At 39.8% G+C, this 20,587-nt stretch overlaps 3 protein-coding genes across 4 annotated transcripts in view; 1 reads left to right on the top strand and 2 right to left on the bottom strand.

The window, feature by feature from the left end:
* LOC136772345 (uncharacterized) overlaps positions 1-4,791 on the bottom strand; it is a 140,579-nt gene extending 135,788 nt beyond the window's left edge. Inside the window, exon 1 of the mRNA XM_066725255.1 lies at positions 4,580-4,791. The gene's annotated coding sequence lies outside the window, so the exon portion shown is untranslated. The remainder of the gene's footprint in view (positions 1-4,579) is intronic.
* A 2,991-nt stretch (positions 4,792-7,782) lies between these two features.
* Tsr1 (Tsr1 ribosome assembly factor) lies at positions 7,783-20,259 on the bottom strand. 2 transcript variants are annotated; one of them, XM_066725287.1, is made up of 12 exons: positions 20,017-20,259; positions 19,674-19,944; positions 19,353-19,590; positions 18,711-19,287; positions 18,453-18,653; positions 18,163-18,392; positions 17,823-18,086; positions 17,631-17,741; positions 16,821-17,028; positions 16,627-16,742; positions 7,960-8,026; positions 7,783-7,859 (listed from the first exon to the last, which is right to left on the bottom strand). In XM_066725287.1, exons 1-11 carry the CDS (start codon positions 20,117-20,119, stop codon positions 8,006-8,008), a joined length of 2,340 nt encoding a protein of 779 aa, XP_066581384.1. In that variant the 5' UTR covers positions 20,120-20,259; the 3' UTR covers positions 7,783-7,859; positions 7,960-8,005. The 2 variants fall into 2 exon arrangements, with proteins under 2 accessions (XP_066581384.1, XP_066581383.1); XM_066725286.1 differs by lacking the exons at positions 7,783-7,859; positions 7,960-8,026 and having other exon boundaries at positions 16,465-16,742.
* LOC136772930 (sodium/hydrogen exchanger 9B2-like) lies at positions 10,852-15,684 on the top strand. Its single transcript, XM_066726181.1, has 9 exons — positions 10,852-10,940; positions 11,004-11,022; positions 11,120-11,748; positions 12,530-12,705; positions 13,244-13,362; positions 13,748-13,909; positions 14,936-15,082; positions 15,166-15,267; positions 15,364-15,684. Exons 1-9 carry the CDS (start codon positions 10,852-10,854, stop codon positions 15,682-15,684), a joined length of 1,764 nt encoding a protein of 587 aa, XP_066582278.1.
* Positions 20,260-20,587: the final 328 nt, after the last annotated feature.

Raw genomic sequence — 20,587 nt, 5'->3', positions numbered from 1 at the left:
AGATCCCGAAGGAATCGGCGTGTTTCTCAGTTCGCGTGTCTTCCTGCGGGTTTTGGCCATTATCCAGGATAGCGAAGGAGAGATTTCACTACCCCCACCACTCCTCGCATTGGCGTCGACGGCGTTTTATTGGAATTTAAAGATGTCTGCTCTATCACTGTCGCGACGTCCTTTGCCTCGTCGACCCTTTATATATATAGCACAATCCCCAATCCCTTCATCCCACCTTAAATTCAACGCGCTATCACACAGTCCGGCCCTATTCTTTTTCTCCATTCAAAACACCGATCCATTATCAATTTTAACTTATTTTCTACAACAATCCTCATTTGTCTCGAAGGTGTTGAGAGAACTCTCTACAAATCTCTATTGTATTAGGATAATAAAATTTTGAAGCTTTCGAAGCGATTAATTCAGAATAAATGGCATTGTGTATAGAGTGTAGCAATCTTTATAGGTATCAGGCGTCGGCGATGTTTTATTCTAACTCGAAGACGTCGTCGTCGTCACGACGTCCTTTAACATTGAGCGCCCCCGAGCTGCGAGCCGGGGTTAACAGCCTGGAAAGCTTTTAATGAAGACTCTACAGAGTCCAACTTTCACCATATTGACGAGATACGAATCGAATGCTGATTCCCGCGAGATGAAGATAAATCGCGAATAGAAATCTCTTGGCAAGATTTTAATTACTTTCGAGGACCATTCTCTCGGCTTGCCCTGAGACCAATCCTGTTTCTCCTCTGTCTACTCTCTGCTCAACAAATTGTTTTCATTCTTACAAACCATTTCCTCCTCAAAGACCAGCTTTAAGCCCTTCGATTTGTTTCAAGGATTTAAAGAAAAAATACTTTACCATTACAACTTGATTCGGTTAAATTGTAGGATACATCGCTGAGACCCACGGTTTTTTTTTTGTTTTTGCAGGATCACTATGCATAAATTGATGCCGCAGTATTAAAATTGTAAATTTTTTATGGAAAATGAGGATGGAAGAGCGTGGTGTGGTATGTTAATTCGTGTCAGTCTAGTGGGCAAACGAGTGGTGGTAGTGCGATAGCGGGTACGTTACGCGCGTTGGCAGGATGGACTAGCGTGGCAACTCATTGACTGGTCTAGGGGCCAATATGAATTAGTAATTAATGCACTTCCCGTCGGGTAATTAGTAGCGACACAGTGCCGCGAGCACTTTTTCAAATATGTACCAGACGCCCGGCGTTTAAGTTTTTGATCGACACGCCAGGTGAATGAACCAACAGGCTACGGGGTCAACGAGTCTGATCCCCGGCAACCCCTGCTCACCCCCGCTCTAGTCATACATCATCCAAAACATCGTGAAAATATTGTATAATAACTGTGAGACAAAATTCAACACCCATGCGTCATATCCTGGAACCTCTTGAAAGTACACTACATATACATATCTATATATATATATATATATATATATATATATATATATATAATACCAAAAGAAAAGATTAAAAAAGAAAGGATAAGAAATTGAAAATGCACGTATAGATATGCCTTTATCAAAGACGCAACGTAGTAAATAATTAAAAGGTTGGAATGCATTGATTTGGAATAATAGAGAATTACAGGGGATAAACGCAGTTGGCAGCAAGCGTGTCAATGTTTGCGCACCGTCAGTGTTTGACCGGGCGTCTCACTGCTATATGTATAGCGAGTTACAAATTAATTAGCCCTCGCTTTATTATGATTGTTTGCGCAAACCGCATCCGAAATGCAAATTAACCATGCACCCACCATATCGATGCTCCGCAGTTTAAAAAGGGGGGAAGGTCGTCCGCGGGTTATCGCAGGGTCAATGACCCGGTTACTCTCTCGACGACACATTTATCGAGCTACGCTACTGGTCGATAAATCGGCTCGACTGTTTAACGAGAAAGGGGTGGAAAAATCGAGTTACAGAAAGGGGTAATGGCGCTAGGCAAGGACGGATATTTCGCGGCTCGTAACGGAATCGGATTGGAAGAGCATCTGGAGGGCCGTGCGCGCCTAGGAGATGAGGGTAATAAAAGATTCATGGGAATCTTATTTGAAAACGGCAGTGAGAAATAAGGGATGGATTGTAGTGTAGAGTTAGCGGGGGAGAGGGGCTGCGTGTCAGAGATCCGGAAGAAGAAAAGTAAGAAGGTTTTGAATGGAAAGATGGCTGGTAGGTATGGTGCTGGCAAGTTTCGAATGCGGAAACTCGGCTGGTTCCTGTCAATTCGCGAGACGTGCGGCCGTTACACGCCATTATCTCCTTCGTGCCAGGGAGTATCGAGTAGCTGTCATTGTCCCGACGAATCCAATTTTTATATGTTTTAGGGCCAAACCGTTGTCTGCTTTATCCACATATACCCCTATCGAAAATCTCATCCCAATCTTGTAGTAAAAAAAAACTTTGCGATTCTACTGAAAACACTCCATTTTATTCGCCATATTTCTTCTATTATTCCTTTAATAATTATCAGCACGTCCATAAAAGGTACTAACATTTTCATATATGTTACACAAAGTGGCTCGATTAAAATTTTCAACTAGTGAAATCTCCAGTTGCAATCGAGTTTCGAAAAAAACAGTGAAACAGGTAAATTTTAACTCGAATGGGTTACTTTGAAACTTGAGTAAAATTTGGTCCTCCCCCCCCCCCCCCCTTTCAAGTTAAATTTCACGTGTTTCAACGAGTTATCCAAAATTGGACGGAATGGAAGATTTTAGAGGGTGCATATTTTAGTTGTGACTCAGTGTGTACATGTGTAAATGGAAAATATTATTTAATAATTAATTATATGGTTATTGTTCCACGATTAGAGTCACTGTCATTCAGTTGGTATATATATTCTGATAAGACTTTACATTTCCGTGATAATATACAACTATAGTGCCAGTAAATGGCAATTGATTGTAGAATTTTGGGTAAAGTAAAGGCATATATATATATATAAGAATTAAGAGGATGGAAGAATGAAGGCGAGAAAGCGTTGCGTATTTCCAGTGGTTGATGCGAGGGGTCACGAGGGGGTTAATAAATATCTGTGAGAGCATCATTGGGTCTTCCGAGACGCAGGTGCAATTAGGAAGATGCGCTTGAGCAGACTAGATACTCGAGTACATCGAGGAAGATCAATGAAAAGGTTCAATAACCTTAAATCCACTCGACGTCCAACCACCTATCGGTTCCTCCGTCCTACCTCCCCCCCCCCCCTCTCTCTCTCCCTCTCTCCTACCCATAACCAACCATCCAAAATAGAACGCATCACTTTTAAATGTCTCTATTTTCACCGTCAGACTCCAGTCCCAATATCATCTCTCATTCTCACCGAGGTCAATGACCTATCGTGGAAAACTTTGCATCCTACCACCACCTCGCGATTTTCCATGATTTTTCAGCCCCTTATTCTAATCCTACCACGTGACTTTATTAAAAAATTCCTCACCTCTGTACTTCCTCACTTTCAATCAATTTCACAGTCTTATTTATTCTTCGAATCTATATATATAATAATAATAAAATATGGAAAATAAAATGTACAAAATATAATTGTTTTTGATATATATATATATATATATATATATATATATATATATATTGTATAGGAATTGATCAAACATCCTCGTTCGTTAATTAAAGTTAAAAGCGACGAAGCCATGGATTAACTCTGTTAAAGTCAAACAGTACTTTTTTTCGCTGAACTTTGTCAGGTTTCGATTATATTCATTTTTTGTGGTTATTATTTCTGGAAGGTCGCCAACGATGCGGAAATATTTCATCGCTCTTAGCCCGAATGCAAATTCGACTCAACAATTACGTTTCAGCTTTACCCCCCACTCCCCCCCCCTCCCTACCCCTTCTCTCCTGCTTTTTGCCTATATCTCCGGGCGGAATTATTATCTCGTTAAGTGCGAGGCGCTTAATTATCCTGTGGCGAACGGGGACGAAAGGGGGACTCGAAAGGCGACAAGAAGGAAAGGAAAAAGGGAAAAAAAGAAAAATCTTAACTCGCGAAACGTACGAACTTTGACGCTCCCGATTATCCAGGCCAATATCGCTCATTGAAACTAATTAAATCGCTACGGTCAATTGGCCTCGAGATAATTAGCGTTTTATCGCTAATAAAATCAAGAACCTCCTCCAATTAACTTTAAAATTATCCTCGTAACAATTTTTCTTTTCATTTCGCAAAATGTATCGGTGGGTAATTTTGCTGCGCTATACGGTAGATACAGTGGAGAAAAACTATATACAAAAACACAAAACTGTACCTCAAACCACGCGAAACTTTCTGTTTGGAAAATTAAAAATATAGAAAAATAGTTAAAAAATTAATTAAACACATTTCTACAAGTTATTTCTAAAATAGAATGCATGAAATGTATAAAATATTAACAATATCATTAACATTTTATTAGAACGTAAGAGCTCTCGTTAAAAGACGAGTTGAATAATTGCATAAAATTTGAATAATTGAATGAAAGAAGTATGAAGCAGGAGATAAAAATTGTAGACAATAATTGAAATGAGAATAATATAGGGCTGGAGTATTATAGAGATGACGAGGGGAGAGTTACTCACCAAAGATCTTAGCGAGCAGTCCAGCGTCAGTTATCCGAGTTGGGTTGAAAGGGAACGGTAGGTCACAGGTGTATCAGAGAGAAACAACAAAAGAAACTTGTTTATAATTCTCGACGGTCAACTATATATATATATATATATCGAGACACCGAACGAATTCACAGGTGACGAAACGAATTCATCGTGGTTCTCTCGAGTGTCGATGACAGTGGCAGGATAGGGGGGAGGGAATGTGGTATCAGAAGTACAAAATGCAAAGTGTAGAAAGTAAGACGAGTGATCGATGGGATAGGAAGAGAAGCGATGAGGATGATGATTGAAATTTACGAATTCGGCACGATCGCGGCGAGGATCGTTCGCCAACTGAATATTCGCGCGAAGAACGGTAGGAGAGACGTAGGGGTTTCTTGGCCGAATGTGGGGGAGGCAAGGGATGACTGAGAATGCGCGAGAGATTGGCCTGGGACGAAAGGGGATGAGGGGTGGGGAGGGGGGGGGGGCGAATATAGAGAGCCGGCGCCATTGCCTCGGATCTCGCACGCTCGAATTAGTCAACTACTATAAATTTTATGGATTATCCATGCATACAGCGAACATTCTCCATATTCTCTTATTATCGACATTTTCTTATTTTCCCTATCTAAATATTCCCCTATACCTCCCTCCTCCACTTTTAGTTTCCTATATCACATGGACGGATAACCGATATTGGACAACGATATCCAGCGCGAGAAATTATCACACACAAGAATATATACTACTCCATTTTAACTGCCAGACGTATTTTTCTACTTACGAAGAAGAAATCGCAAATCGACGAGGAAAAGCTCCGAATCGTGCTTAATCACCATCGTAAAGCTGAAAGGACGATAAGAATGCCCTCCTGAGGTATTTCCTGTTCTCGAGGAAATGTTCTTGGTCCTAATAATAATAATTAGATATAGCACGTTATCCAATAAAGGGTTTCTTAATAGCACATTCGATATTATATAAACGCTGTGTGTTTCGGTGGAAAAGCGTTGGTTCATTCATCACAGCCATCTTACGTGCATGTATGTATGTGTATATACTAGCTTGGTAAAAGCGCGGCGCGTATATATATATATATATAGGAGGGAACAATAAAGTTGGCTAGATTGTGACTACGGGGAATGTTTGTGCGATCGACCGATAAGTGGGGATTATGGCGCGAGTAGTAAAGGTCCGTGTGCGGGACAGACATGACTCGTAAAAGTAAAAGCTTCAAAGTGACGTAACCGGCGCAAAGTGGAAAAACAGAAAGTGACGTTCGGACAAGGTATTTCGTGGTTATAACCGAGTGGTATCGGCAGAGAATTAACGTTCGAGGCACTTTGCCCACGTTCGCCCGTCTTACAAGGCTATTCCCGCACCTCGACAATATGGCCGGACTCAGCGACCAACGCGAAAACTCGACGTTGCAACGTCGTAAATGAAACTATATGCGCATCCTCCCACGTCCAACCCCCTGTTGAGCTAAAGTGCACTATAATTCAACGAACAATGCAATTCGCCGTGCAAACACGTGCTACCCCCTTCCCCAACCCCCCTCCACATCCCTTTCGTAATCTTAACAAAGGAGCGCCACCTCATTAATGCCCCCGTTTTCGCCCCGGTGGAGCTTACCTTGAGACAATAAGCTCGGATTAAATCAAACAAAAATTATAACGATTCGATGGATTTGCTGATTTTTAAGCTAAGGATTTCAATGGAGAAGGTTTGCATTTATTTTCGTGCGTGCATTTCTTTATATATATTTATATTATATAGTTCTCTCTTTTATTTCACACGTGAATTCAACATTATTTCAATGTCCGTGATATACAAGTGCAGGCTAATTAGAAAGCTCGTAGATTTTTGCTAGAAAGGTCAACTTGATTATACCTGAATTATTTCAGTCGTTATTGATTTTTCCATTTTTAAACAATTTTTTGTTCTCGCTTGTACATGAGTAAATTTATGTCTCGAGGAGCTAGGGGTTAGTTTGTAACACTGCGGATATAACTTAATTGTAACGCGCTCATCACGCGCAATGGTTTTTACAATTTTTCAGCAGATTTTTCACTATGAACATTTCGACTAGGACTAGCCTTATTGTTATATACGTAAATACAATCAGTGCCTGATCGAAATGGCCAAAAATAAGAGGTAACAGTAACGACTTTCCTTTCAGCCATCTAAACTGAATGTGGAAAAAAATATATTTCCTTAAATTTTTATTTAAGGTAAATTGCTTAATATTGACAAAAACAATGAATACCTATATATATATTTATTCTTCCTGTGTATTATGATTTAAACAATACTACTTTAATTCCTTCGCTAAACCTTCAAAACTATAGGTTAAGATAACTTGTAGCAGCCTTGGTTTGCAAAGATGCTTACAGTAAATCTAGCGACGAGGAAGTGGGTGCAATGTGCATTTTTTTTGCTAAGTGTAGGCGTATGTAAAGGGTGAGTTAAAAAATTGTTACATTTGTCTATATTAACTATAATTCAATGAATTTTTGATTGATTGTGTGTGCGAATACTTTTCGTTCTTGTTTGCTAGAAATGTTGAATTGAAATGCAGTGAACCATTATTCCGTTGATTAATAGAGGAATAGTGAACAAAACCATTTCTAATTCTAAATTTGGTCATTTTCATTATAACACTTGAAAAGCATCTGTTCCAACTTGTCTGAAATGTGGTACAAATTATAACAGAGTCGCGACTTATTTTTAAAAGAAATTTTATTTCTTTTGGCACAGATAAGTAAGGATTATAAATGATGTTTGTGTGTGTTACATGAACGAATAGTGTTGAGCTTTAAGAAAAAATAATTATCGTAAAAAAATTATATGCCCATTTTTTCGAAAATTGTTATAACTTGCCACAAACTCCCCTATATGTAACGACTTTGATTTATAACTTCAAGTTTTAATAGTACTGTCATATAATTTAGAGACACGTGCTTTAAATGTAAAAACTCGTGAAAATTTCCAATATTGATAAATAAGAATATATGCATAAAATTCGAAACTCTTAGTGTTTTAAGAAATATTAATTTTATACAATGACGAAATTAAACTGTTTATTATTATCTCTCACAGCCTTAATAAACATTTTATAATGTTATGGTACAACAATAATTGCAACAAGTGGCACTCGAAGGAAAATAGTTTTTTATATAATCACATGACAAAGATTCTTTTATTACGTTAGAATAAGTTAAATATATATTGCAGCATTCCCTCCCATCCTGTTTGGAGCCATGGTTTTCTGTTAATTTGTCAAAAAACATATGTTACCTTAAGCATTAAAGATCGAATTATCACAAGCATATTAAGTTGTAAAATGTTATTATTAATTTCATACTAACCTGTTATTATTCACTGCACGTTTCTTCTCGTCAATCGGTGCTGCTTCTACCGACATTTCCCAAGAAACTGCCAAAATTAACAGACAGGTCAGTAAATAAAATACGTTGTTAAATTTCATTGTGCAAAGTCAATGAATTGCATTTGAAATTGGTTTCTGGACAAATATATAATATCAAATGCACACAGTGAACATTTCTTTTATATCATATATGTAACTTATCGTTTCTGCAAAAATGAAGCATAGATAAGTTTAATGGCTAGAATAAAAGTCTTAAAATTTAAATAAGTCACGAAAGAGTTTATTTTATTGAAAAAAGTAAGTCGAATCGATATTTTATTCGCTGTCTTTCTGCTTAATTTCTCATAAAATTTGCACCAACTGTGCATTTATTCAATTTTCATCGGTCACCCTGACACATTTTTCAAGACTGCGTCCCTCGTCGCTGTTAAAAAATGAAAATCCAACAATTACTTTTTAAACTTTCCTCGAGGAATCTTGAAAAATATTTCCATGTAATTAAATATATATCATACATGTCATTCTAGCAACTAAATATATTCAACGGAAGCCACTATCACCGTATATTATCCGTTATCCTTTTATTCTCCAAGCTTCTTTCCTGCCTTTGCCATCTTCTTTACGTGCCATCCATAATTTAAAAAAGATAGGTCAACTTTTCTCTCGCTGCTCTCTCAAGGGGGAAACGCGAGCTACCTTTTGATATTATATACGCCTCGAGAGAACAATTGCTTTTATAAGGAAATGTGTACCAAGGCGTTAACGCGGCTCGAAGCAAAACAAGAAAATTAGTCAAGTTGCACTTGCAAGCTTTTGTTATATAGAGAAAGGAAAAAAGAAACAGGGGGAAACGAAATTTTTCTCCTGGAGGAAAGTGCGATGGACGTTGGATGAGTCATCGAAATATTATATAAAATATATAAATAAAGTATTCGAAGACAATTTTGATTTTTACGGTGCAGGATAAAACGCGCGGTTAGGGTGAATAATTAAACGAAATGGTCACTGCTTGTGTAACAAGCTTTTATGGAATCGATTCTTTTCAGGTCTGATAGAGGTTTTATGGGTTTAAGAGATCGTTTAGAGAAAATTATGGCGACGGGTTATTATCGGACGCACTTAAAACCGTTTATCTCTTTGTCCAACGAAATCGTCTATTTTTTAACTTGGCTTGTAGAGAGAGAGAGAGATGTATATATATATATATATAGGTTATACATTTCCCGTCGTTATTCTCATCCTATTTAAAATTATCCTTTCATTTCCCTATCATTTCCACCCGGCCAGCCAATATAGGAATGCCAATAAAAAAATTAAATACTCTTTCACCAATTTCTTTTATTTCTCCTTATCCTCCTCCCCCTTCTAATTCATACACGTAATTCTCGTCTCGATTTTACGCCAAAGAGTGGCTTGAAAAAAATGTTCAGCCAGCAGCCAATTATCGAGTTTCACAATGGCTAATGGGAGCTACCGTCAAGTTTGAGAAAGCAAACGGAAGGAGAGCTTTCCCAATTGCGAAACTTCGTCATTGCATGTTTCAGCCACAGCATTTATCGACTTCCCTAAACGCGCTACTGCAGTCGTGCCATTAAATCCGAACGCGCAGCTATCCTACCGACACTCTAGCTGTTTTCGCAATTATATACCTATATATATATATATATACATTCCAGCGCTGCAGGCTCGACCGAAAATCCCCCCGCCTTAGTAATTTTTTCATAGATGCTCGATCCTTGTGCCTCGAGAAGAAGACTTCGCGGAACAATTATAAATCCATCCTCGAGAAATCTTTCCTCGGCCCGAGGCGAAAAAATTAATTTGTTTAGAGGCGGCGCGTCGAGCAAGAGGAAACGCTCTATGCGAGCTGCTGCTGCAGGAGCCGCCTAGGCGAATTCGCTATTAAAATTCTGCGCGTGAATTCCCGTGACGGATACAGATTGCTGCACCTGACATTTTTTAGCGATTTAGAAAACAGTTTTCGTTTATCTCGGACGAGGCTCGAAAGTTGATGCCGAGGAAAAAAATCGAGTGAGAGGGATGAGCTGTAATACGGGGAAATTGTTCAAGTCGGAATTTACAGGTGACCTTGGGCTGAGCGCGAGTGGGAAGGAGACTCGTATGCAGATTCGATTTGCAGGCGTACGGGCACAAAATGAAATGGAAATGGGGGGAGAGGGTATAAGATATCGAAATTCGGACGGGAATGGAAGGAGAAAGGGTGAGAGCTGGTCAAGCGTAAAGTTATGCTTGAAAATATTTCATAAGACGCGGCCCGCGTATCTGAAATTATTCAATATCCGTGGAATCCTTTGAAGGCCATGGAAGAATCTTTAGAGTCGGGCACCCTCTTTTTTCCGGACGGTTTCTTGCGTGTATGCGTGTGTACCCCACCCCAACCCTTTCAGATTTCTCTTTAACCGCGAAAGAGACTAGGATGACCCAACCGTCATCCAAGACTCCTGAGAAATATCCTTTCATCATATTCCATCGAGGATAACGATTAAGGAATAAATTGTCCACTCTACGATAAATTCTTATACCCCCCCCCCCCCTCATTTTTCCCTTCCCCCGCTGCAAACATACGGATTTCTCGCTTACCCACGCGAACTTTTCCTCCTCAAGAATAAATCGACGCTCCAACCGCTCGACTATCAGCTGTCGCGCGTGAAGAAAACTCGATATCTCGTTGAAAATAATATAATCGACTTAACCTGCGTTGACAATAATTTATAGAAAAGAAATGACTAAGCCGGATTAGGTAGGACCAGAATACACAGGCGCATACATAGCAATTGGAGCTTAATTCGTAATTCTCGTGTGGGCGTCGCGCGAAGAAATCCCCGAAAGTCGGAGAGTGTAATCTCATCGGATGGGTTCGTTGGAAAGCGCCGTGAAGAATTCTGCAGCGGAGGGGGCCGTTGAAATGACGGAGAAAGACAAGGTTATAGATCCTGGGAGGTAAGGGAAAAGAATGATGGAGCACAGGAGTTTCAGTAAATATTTTTTCAAAGTTTTTTTCAGGATGTTTCCCGATCGACAGGTAAGGTCCTTGGATTTCCTACCCTATAGCAAATATAGCGCACGAGGGTGATTGCGCGGTATCGAATTAAAGCGTGTATTTTGGTGTCGGAGGAAAGTCGGAGGTGGCGAATGGTGCAGGTGCGTCCGGAGGGTCGTCGAGAGGCGAGAATGGGCCAGAGATGGACGAGAGCTGCTGCGGCCGGGCGACGTTTTGTCATCCGGTGCTGCGAGAGATGGCCGTTGACAAGGCGATATCGACCTGCTTGGGCCAAAAGATGACCTGGGCTACCCTTTTCTGGTTGGCCACTTCCGTTGGCTTGGTCGGTATGTCCTGGGTCATCCTGTTCCTCATGCTGGGAGACCCGATGCTACCGGGTGGCAACATCTTCGGCTTATTCTTCGTCATCGTCTCATCCTACTCACTCGGATGGCTGCTCACCCACGTGCCTTACCTCCAACTACCCCCGGTCTTCGGGATGCTCCTCTCAGGTATCATCGTCCGAAATTCGGGACTCTACGACATCTCCGAGCAAATCGGATACAGCACCCTCTCGAAAATCCGAAATTTCTGCCTGACCTTCATCATCGTCCGGGCTGGACTGCAAACCACCACCACCTCCATCAGGGACAACAGACTCGCCATCCTCCTCCTCTCCATAGTCCCTTGTTCCCTCGAAATGCTGGCTGTTGCCCTCGTTGCAAGATTCTTCCTCCTCATGGACTGGACCTGGGCCTTCCTGGCTGGGTAACGCAAACTCTCTGCCAAACCTTTGGTCACGCAACTCAATTTTGTAGCACGGGCAGAAATTATCTCGAAATGCAAACGCGTTTCTCCTTTAATTCGGACGTCAGTTTTTCTATTGTCGAGAAACTTATGGGAGTAGAGGCTGGCTTACAACACATTTGAAAACTGACCTTGTCGAAACTGCCGCGCAATGATTTCGAGCGTGTGACAAAATAGCAACACGCTCTTATTGACTTATGCACATATATACATATATACATTCCCTGACGTTAAATACGTTTGAGAAAAGAATTGTTTAGAAAGAAAGTGAGTTTGAAATTGTAGCACGTTTGATTGTCTAAGAAAAGTGCGCGATAGCCTTAATTTACACGTATAATTAGAAAGTCGGAATTCGTGGCACGCTTGATTCTCCCGAGCCACAATTCGTTACCCACTGTGCAATAGTGTGTGGCATTGAGACTGAGAGTCGAAGATCCAGCAGTGTTGTGTGTACACAAGATCCAGATGGCGCGAATACAAATGTGTCCAAGATCGAGGGCTTTGTTTGTAAATAACACTGCGTTTCTCGAGGACCAGTCGCGCAAGTCGCAACGCGCTTGACTCGCGTGCGATCTTTGATCGGTCGGTCGGTCGGACACACACACGCACGCACAGCGGCCCCACGCCACGTATATACAGGAGCTTGTCCGTAGTTTTTCGACCGAAGATTATTTCCTTCGGGGAAACAATTGTGTATAATTTGTGAGAGAATTCGAGACGCATTGGATTTTCTGCTTTTCAGCACGATCGTGGCATCTTTGTCTCCCGTGGTGACTGTCAATTGCGTTCTAGCGTTAGCCGAAGAGGGTTACGGAGAGGATAAAGGCATAGCGAGTTTGCTTTGTACCGCAGCCTCCATTGACACCGTCTTCATTGTTTGGCTCTTCTCCGTTTGTTACACCGTGGTTTTCGCCGATGGTAATAACCTTCGTAGTACCGTGGTAGTAGTACGAACCTAATCAATCTCAAAATACATACATACATATATATATGTGTGTGTATATATATGTATATATAATATTACGTAGATGTAAGAGTTCCTCCCCGTATAATAAGCCACTGCGTGTATAATTCTTCTGTGGGAAATTCACCAAAGTTGCATTTCTCTCTCGACCGATCGTTGCGCTTACTTGGTGTATGACAAAGAAACGTGGAAGGGGTGTGTAAACCTTTATATAGAGAGATAAATCTGTAGAGCGAGAAGAATTAGACGCGACAGAAGGCTGTGGTGAGAAGGTGCAATTTTTTGCAATTTTTAAAAGTCCTAAACAGAATAATTGAATTGCGCCAAAAGAAAGAAAAATCGTTAAAAATGGCAGATTTGATCGAAAGAAAAATGAATTAAAGTCAGTTTTTTGAATGATAAAAGTAAAATTGCAAAAATGACATGTGCCGTTGCTCCGTGTGCAGCAGCAGGGGATGCATGCGTTGATAAAAATGCGAATTGATTTTGCAGACGAGCACAGGACGGAGTGGTGGTCGAAGATACCAGGAGGTCTTCGGGATTTTATTCTCGGTATTATCGTTGGAGTTGCCATGGGCTTTTTTCTCGCCTTCTTCCCACATCGCAACCATGTACGTTCCTCTCCCTGTCCGCTATAATATATCCGACGGAATTCAACTCACGTAGCGCGAAAGTACGATCTTGTAATCTGGGACAAGGAAAGCTATCGCGTTGTCCTTCGTCTCCTTCTCTCTCTCTCTCTATATATATATATATACAAACAAAGCTCTTGGCGGATGAAATGAAAAAACCTTTAATTAAAATGGTCCAAGCAACACTAATTTATTCATCTCGCTATTGAACGCAGTGTATGCAGTGTAAACATTTCCCTTACTATTCTTGGCACGGCCAAATTTCAAGCTTCGTTGACTCGATTGTTTTTGTATTTTCGCGCGTTCGAAAGCTTGTAAAGAGTTCTCTCGCGTTTGTCATCTTTGTGCGAGCGTTTTGTTACAGAAGCACGTGGTGTGGTATCGAACAGCTGCTTTGTTCCTCGCATCGGTCATGTGCAACGGAGCTGCCTCGAGATTGGCCATCACCGGCGGAGGATTCCTCGCCATCTTTTTAATGTCCTTCATCGCCATCACCGGATGGAAAATCCTCACGCTCGACTACAACGTGAGTTTCCCTTCGGATTCTCTCGCTCGACAAAACCTCCCGTCAACTTTATTCACAGGCATTTCAGGTTTTTAGTTCAGCCTCTTAAATTGTTAAACGATTAAACTGATATGGATGGATCGAGTCCCGATAAGCATGTTTTTCCTTCGGCGTACTCACTTTCCCCCTTGCTCCCCCCCCCCCCCTCTCTCTCTCTCTCTCAATTTGCTCTTCTTTTCCTGGGGAGCTTAAAGGTGGCGAACAAGTAGCGGCAAAGTAAGAAAGTTTAGCGACTGATATTCTCGCGGCTAACTTTTTTAATCGTTCCAGAGGCAGCCCTACAGCAGAAGCGTGCCATAATACCTCCCGTAGCATCCTTATTGACATTTATTACTATCCTTCCCATCTTTCTTACTTTAAGATCCTGAAACTTGCGCCACGACCAAGCGTGTAATTTAGAAATTTCTCTCTCCCATCCCCGTCATTTTTGTCCATAAATAATTGTGCCCGAGTGTTGAATTTTGTAAGAATTGCAAAAATTATAGAGACCATCGGCTTCCCGGAAGGGAGGGAACAATGGATGTTTCAGGTTGACTAGAGTGCTCTCTTGACATTCCTGCAAGGCTATTCGGTATGAAAGTTGAACGAAGCCGGTGGTGTATGCATGTGTGCATTCCTCTTGTATGTACGTCGGTAAACGCACAGTGTCGTCGGCGGGGGGGGGGGGGGGGGGGGCATGGGGCCACGATGACACTGTTCGCCTTTGGAAAGGGCTTACTTTAAGCAGTCTCCATACATTTTTGTCCCGCGACTCGCGGTAAACCGGGCAGATGTCGCGAAATTTACCTTCATTTCCGAGAGCACTAGGACCTTCGTCGTGAAATTTATACCACATAGTTTTAATCCGTTTTGTAAATTCCAAAAGAAACTCTTGGCCAGATTTTGTCCGGAGAAGAGGAATCGATGTCTCCCCACCTCAGTTCACCGCTTTTACAATCTCGCGTACGCGACATAAATAAACCAATGGATTTCCTCTCAATTTTCCAGACTATACCATTGCAAAAAGCAGCGTCTTACGCGTGGCATTTCATGCAACCGGTTTTAGTGGGTGTCATTGGCGCCGATATCGATTTTAGTCACTGGTCCCTCGAGAGTTTCGGAATGTACGTCTTTTGCATCATTAGTGGATTGGTGGTAGGACTGCGTCTCTGTATATCTCGTCTGCTTTATCAACTATCCTATATTCGAAAGATTAGAATTAATGAATAATAATATAGGTACGTGGGGTATCCGCATTTTTCACCGTGTTTAAAACGGACATGACGCGGAAGGAGAAGCTTTTCGTCGCACTTTCTTGGTTGCCCAAAGGAACTATGCAGGTATAACTGTAATTTCATGCTGGAAAAACAAACAAGATTATATCTCGAGAATAATTCATTCGCGCGTTACTTTATGATTTCATGATCAATTTTAAGGCAGCCTTGGCCCCGATGTCCTTCGAACGTTCGACGAAAAACGGAATTGCGCAGAATATAAATTTTGCCACGGATATTGTTAGAATGTCGGTAGTGTCCGTAGTGTTTATGGCCCCTTTGGGCTCCATCATCATGATGTGCACTGGACCTCTTCTGCTAAAAAAAATCAGCCCTGAGGAGCGCAACAGGGATCGAGAACTCAGCTACCTGAAAATCATCAGTTTACAGCCAGTTAGAACCAGGAAGCATCCAAATATACGTATGAAGAGTTTTACCCTCTCGTCTCTCAAACGGAAATCCAATAACAGTGAAAATGTCTAAAGTTGCTGCTGTATTATTGTAACAATTAATATATTTATTTATTATACTACTTATATCTCTTAAGAGAGAGAACAAACTTTCATCATCGATCGTGTTAACTTTTACTCGCGCGATGCAGAATATTATTTCTTTGGAATCTCTCGTGTTTTCTCAGAACGGAAGTCGAGGGAGAAATCGCGTTCAGTCGTGGAGGATGTATTGTGCGCAAGAAGAAGGCCGGCCGCGCGCCAAGTGGCGAATCACCCGAGAGACACTCGTATCGTAAAATGACGGTGTATCGGCAAATGGAAACTGGGTTGACTCGAGCGAACATTTCTCATTGTCTCTCCATCGTCAATGAATTCAATTGAAGATTTCAAAATGAATTGTTACTGAAATTAGCGATACTCTTGCTCTGCCAAAGAAAATCTGTAGTTTTCCATCGATTTTTCAACAAAATATACATAGAAAGCTTTCGATGTCATCTGACGCGAAAATCCGATCAGCCACAGGCTCGATCACCCCTTCGCTCTCCCGTTACCACCAGCCCAGCAACAGCATGCTTTTCTGCTAGATTTAACAATTTCTCTGCAAAATCTCCGTCAGAAAATAGGAGTACCTTGCTAAATCGTGGCTCAGGAATTTGCATTCATCGCGATAAATATTCTCGATGGATTATTATTTCATCTCATTCATTTTCAATGCTTTAACATTCGTTCGTTTCAAAATTTACATCAGATTTTTTGTTCCTTTTTTTTTTTTTTTTCTTAAATCCAATAGAAAAGCTAAGAGTAAAACCAGTTTTATACCAAATATTTATTTTCTTTATATATATATATATATATATATATATATATACACTATGTACGAGCGTGGTAATACTTAATGTGTATAAACCAAAATATTAAATTTTACTATATTTCAGCCTAAATTCATATATTCCTGAAAATCGGGAGAATTTACCAAGAGGTAAGGCTCGTACGTCCATTTGGGGAAAATTCGTTTATATAAATTCAGTAAAATCGTGTCTTGCGATTTTAGCTGACCATTGAATACGCATTTCATGTGACCATGTGTACCTGATAAGAATATTAAGGAGTAAACATATTGTGTAAATAATGCATTTTTTCTGTTATAAATATCTTTAAGATATTTACCTAGAGGTTCTTTGATGTGCCCACGTCGTCCATATTTGGTCCTAAGCTGCACCGGTTTGAACCAGTTTATATCTTCTCGATTAAAAAACATAAATCGAATCACAGCTGATCTTTTATTTACTTTGAATGGATGACCGCTAAGGACGACTCTCTTTATCACTAACCTATCAGGGTTTACAGAAAGTACACTTCCTGTTGCAATTAACACCTGTTAAGAGAAACGAATGCTCGAGTACATACTTAATTTTTTTTTATAGAAGCTAAATGTCGCAATTAGCACGCAGTAATTTATATTTTCGCGAAATAAAGTGATAAATCAATATTGATACATTTAAAAATAGTATTTACATATTCTTTAGTTATTTTACTGAAACAAAGTATCGTGAATCTAAAAATGGAATTTAAATAATAAGTTAAGCAATTAAGAAAACAATCAAGTCGCTATCTATGATTATTCGATTGACATGTAAATTTCGGTAGTTCAGTCAGTGTCAGTAGGCAGTATTAATAAGAAGAAAGCATCCCCAAGAAAAATAATGGATCGAAGCAACTTATTGCCAAGTGCTCGTTGATGAATAAGCGATATTTGCTACATATTATTGATAATAGAGAAAGAAAGGCGAAGACTTTTGATTCCAACTCTTCTCACGATTCAGATAAATATATATATATATATATATATTGATTTTTTACGGTTTCAATATCTATACATTTCAAAATTTATATTTCTACAAGATTGTCTTTATCAAACTCTATAAATTCGCGTTAATTGAGTCATTTGCCTTACATTTGTTTTTATCATCAACTTACCAAATTGCCATCTTTCTTCTCTATATAACATAATACAGGGCAAGGAGGAAACGTAATCGGAGCGTACATGCTTGCCACAATAGTTGTATCCGGTTGAAAGAATCTTTCGTACTAAAATATTAACAAAAAATTGCATTTACCGCCTGATTGTTTTTACAATTCGTAAATTTAATAAATGTATTATTGGTTTACTTTGTGTTTGCTCCCATTAGTGTGTTGACTGAAAACAGGGCAAGCTGTGAAACGCCTAAAGCCACATTGAAAAACCAATTTCTCTTTGGATTTTATCGGTTCTTCATATTGATTGGTATTTTTTAATACAACATTTAGTAATGACATTTTATGCTCGTTGGGCAATAAACCGAACAGAATTACTGGTCGATTATTCAATGCACAAACCGCGTTGAAGAGATCCTTCCTCACGTTAACAACGCTCACAGTTATATAAGATCCAGGCTGTAAATTGCTTCTTTTAAAAATAACATAAAAATTTAAAGTAAATAAAACGTAGGGAGGGATTATTCCTACTCACTGAAGGTCCAACAGTATCAACCTCTTGAATTTCTTTGAATATACGTTTGCGCGTTCGATCGAAATTCTCAAATTGAAATATACGAGCGTAATCGGATGGTAAGTTTTCCTTGGGATCCCAAAGACTAGTTCTAAACGATTCAAGTCCTCGATATTTCTGAAATCTTATTTTCGCCAAAGTATTCTGAGGTGTATCCACTTCATCAGGAAATTGTGCGTCTAATTTGGCTTCTATAAAAAGTGACAGAAATTATTAGAAACGTTCTCGGATAAAACATATTTCAAACTTACGCTTAACTTTCTCCATAGCTTGTCTTTCTTCCATCAAATCTATTTCTTCGTCATAACGCTGTTCATCCATGGGTGCTTCTGAAATTGTTATAGTTTCGTATTCTTCGCCATCTTCTGCATCCGCATCGCTATTTGCTTGAGATTTAGCCTCATCGATAGACATGTAATCAGATTCATCGTCCGAATATTCGCTCAAATCCTCTGGAAAAGCAATAAACGTTAAAACTGATCTCATAAAATGGTTTATAATATACAAACCTCCATCCTCATCAGGAATCCAGGCAGCTTGGTATTCGGAAGTCCCCTTTGGCACTCTTTTGACAATTTTTTTCTTCCGCTGGGCTTCAGCTTGTGCCAATTCCTCCTGTGTTGGCCAAGTTTGTTCCGCATCCATAGGGTCAGTAATATTTTCACTTTGTAAAGACTCTTGCTTTTCAGCATCAGCATAATAATTAATGTCAATTGACTCGACATTTTTCCTTTGACGATTTTTATCCAAAGGATAGGGATCTTCGTGAACTTCGATTTGTGACATTTGAAAATCTCCAAGTCCTACTATATGTATTAGACCATTCACAGATAAAGGCATTCCTTCCAAATAACCTGTCACTTTTAAAGTTCCTGTGCTAGTTCCCAAATTATTTGTTTGAAATTTTAACTCTTCACCTAACAGGTGTGGCCTTTTCTTTCTATATAAAACTTCTCTCTGCTTTTGAGATCCAACCCTTCTCAAGATGTTCAAAGCATCCATTCCTTTATCAAGATGGAAAACTTTCTCCTCTGGCAACCATTTACCAATTACTTCCTGAAATTGCTGTTTACAATCGTGTCGTTTCTGTAAAATTCATATATTTTATTACTCTGATTCGGAGCTATAATCATATAAAATAATAACCCTACTTTAGGATGGAGATTATCTGTTTTTGTAATAGCAGCTATCGTAGTCGGCAAACCTTGTGCTAAACATGCAACGATTATTTCCTCACCCCATAAATCTACATATTCCGTATTAGGTTTATCATTTACTGGCGCAGATATGAAAAGCAATGTATTGGCAATTTTTGCAGCATCCAATGTACCAATTACATTCCCAACGGGGGGTACAATCACAGAAAACCTTTGCTTAAACCTTGGTAAACTAGAAAAAAAAATTTATGATAAATGACATAAATTATAAAATTATTGCACAAAAATGTGCAGTAAGTTAACTACGTATTTTACCTTAAATGAGTTACACCGCAAGGACTTTTAGCGACAGTTGCACCATCGTCAGCAGTAGCTAATACATCGACTATATTTTCAACTTCCAAATCTTCTTGCAGCGGAATAACACAGATAATTATAGGAGCAGCTTCAGAACTACCGAGATTTCGTTTCTGAGCTATAACCTCTTCTCGCTTCTTCTTCCTTATTTGCATAGACTGAAGTCTACGAGCATCCTTACTCAACTCCTTCTTAAAACGTTTCGTCAAAGCTTTAACATTTGTTTTTCCTGTAAATAATAATTTGCCTAAGAAGGAGTAATGACAAATAAAAGGACAGTAGCAAAACACACAAAACTTACCCTTAACCTCATTGCTAATAGATCCTTTACTTCTATGTCTTCCTGTTTTATGAGCCTTATTTACTTGTTTTAAAGCACCTGGTCTGTGGGTCTCCTGCTTCATGTTTAATTTTTTTGTCAATTATTAAACTTGAACGAAAAATGAGTTTTCATTGACGCGGGATAGCCTATACCAGCCTATACCAATCGAAGCTTCGCGTGGCTCACGTGCATCATGGCAGCATAGCATGAGCTCGCTGCCCCGCTCAGGCTCGCTCAGCTCTGCTCAGCTCAGCCCCGCCACGCATTCGGCGCAATGACTTTATTTAGATAGACTCTTTATGGCTCCGACGGAGTTTTCCCTAGGATTCCTCATTGACTCCGTCCAGTGTTATTGTTGTCCAAGCTCAAAAATCGGGAGAGAGCAAAACTTTAAGGCAACAAAACTGTAGAATAAAATCCGAATTTTATTGGCATTTTATATAAAAGCTCCGAACAAGTCCGACCTTTAAAATTAACCGTTTTGTTCAGTTTATGTTACCTTGAATCTTTAGATTTCATCCGATTGCCTGCCACCGCGAGAGGATGTAGG

Source organism: Prorops nasuta, unplaced genomic scaffold, assembly GCF_024137725.1.
Source record: "Prorops nasuta isolate Cenicafe-Biocafe unplaced genomic scaffold, Cenicafe_Pnas_1.2 PNAS00004, whole genome shotgun sequence".
In the NCBI taxonomy this organism is placed as follows: domain Eukaryota; kingdom Metazoa; phylum Arthropoda; class Insecta; order Hymenoptera; family Bethylidae; genus Prorops; species Prorops nasuta.
The sequence above is the reverse complement of the archived record's forward strand: the minus strand, read 5'-3'. Positions and strand labels throughout refer to the sequence as shown.

What these genes read in the sequence shown, in the direction of transcription:
- LOC136772930 (XM_066726181.1), top strand. Translation starts at nt 10,852, where the DNA reads ATGGGTTCGTTGGAAAGCGCCGTGAAGAATTCTGCAGCGGAGGGGGCC. An exon ending in ACCTGGGCCTTCCTGGCTGG is followed by an intron (nt 11,749 to 12,529) that starts GTAACGCAAACT and finishes TCTGCTTTTCAG; the next exon opens with CACGATCGTGGCATCTTTGT. An exon ending in TCCTCACGCTCGACTACAAC is followed by an intron (nt 13,910 to 14,935) that starts GTGAGTTTCCCT and finishes TCAATTTTCCAG; the next exon opens with ACTATACCATTGCAAAAAGC.
- Tsr1 (XM_066725286.1), bottom strand. Translation starts at nt 20,119, where the DNA reads ATGAAGCAGGAGACCCACAGACCAGGTGCTTTAAAACAAGTAAATAAG. An exon ending in TGCGGTGTAACTCATTTAAG is followed by an intron (nt 19,591 to 19,673) that starts GTAAAATACGTA and finishes TTTTTTTTCTAG; the next exon opens with TTTACCAAGGTTTAAGCAAA. An exon ending in CAGATAATCTCCATCCTAAA is followed by an intron (nt 19,288 to 19,352) that starts GTAGGGTTATTA and finishes TGAATTTTACAG; the next exon opens with AAACGACACGATTGTAAACA.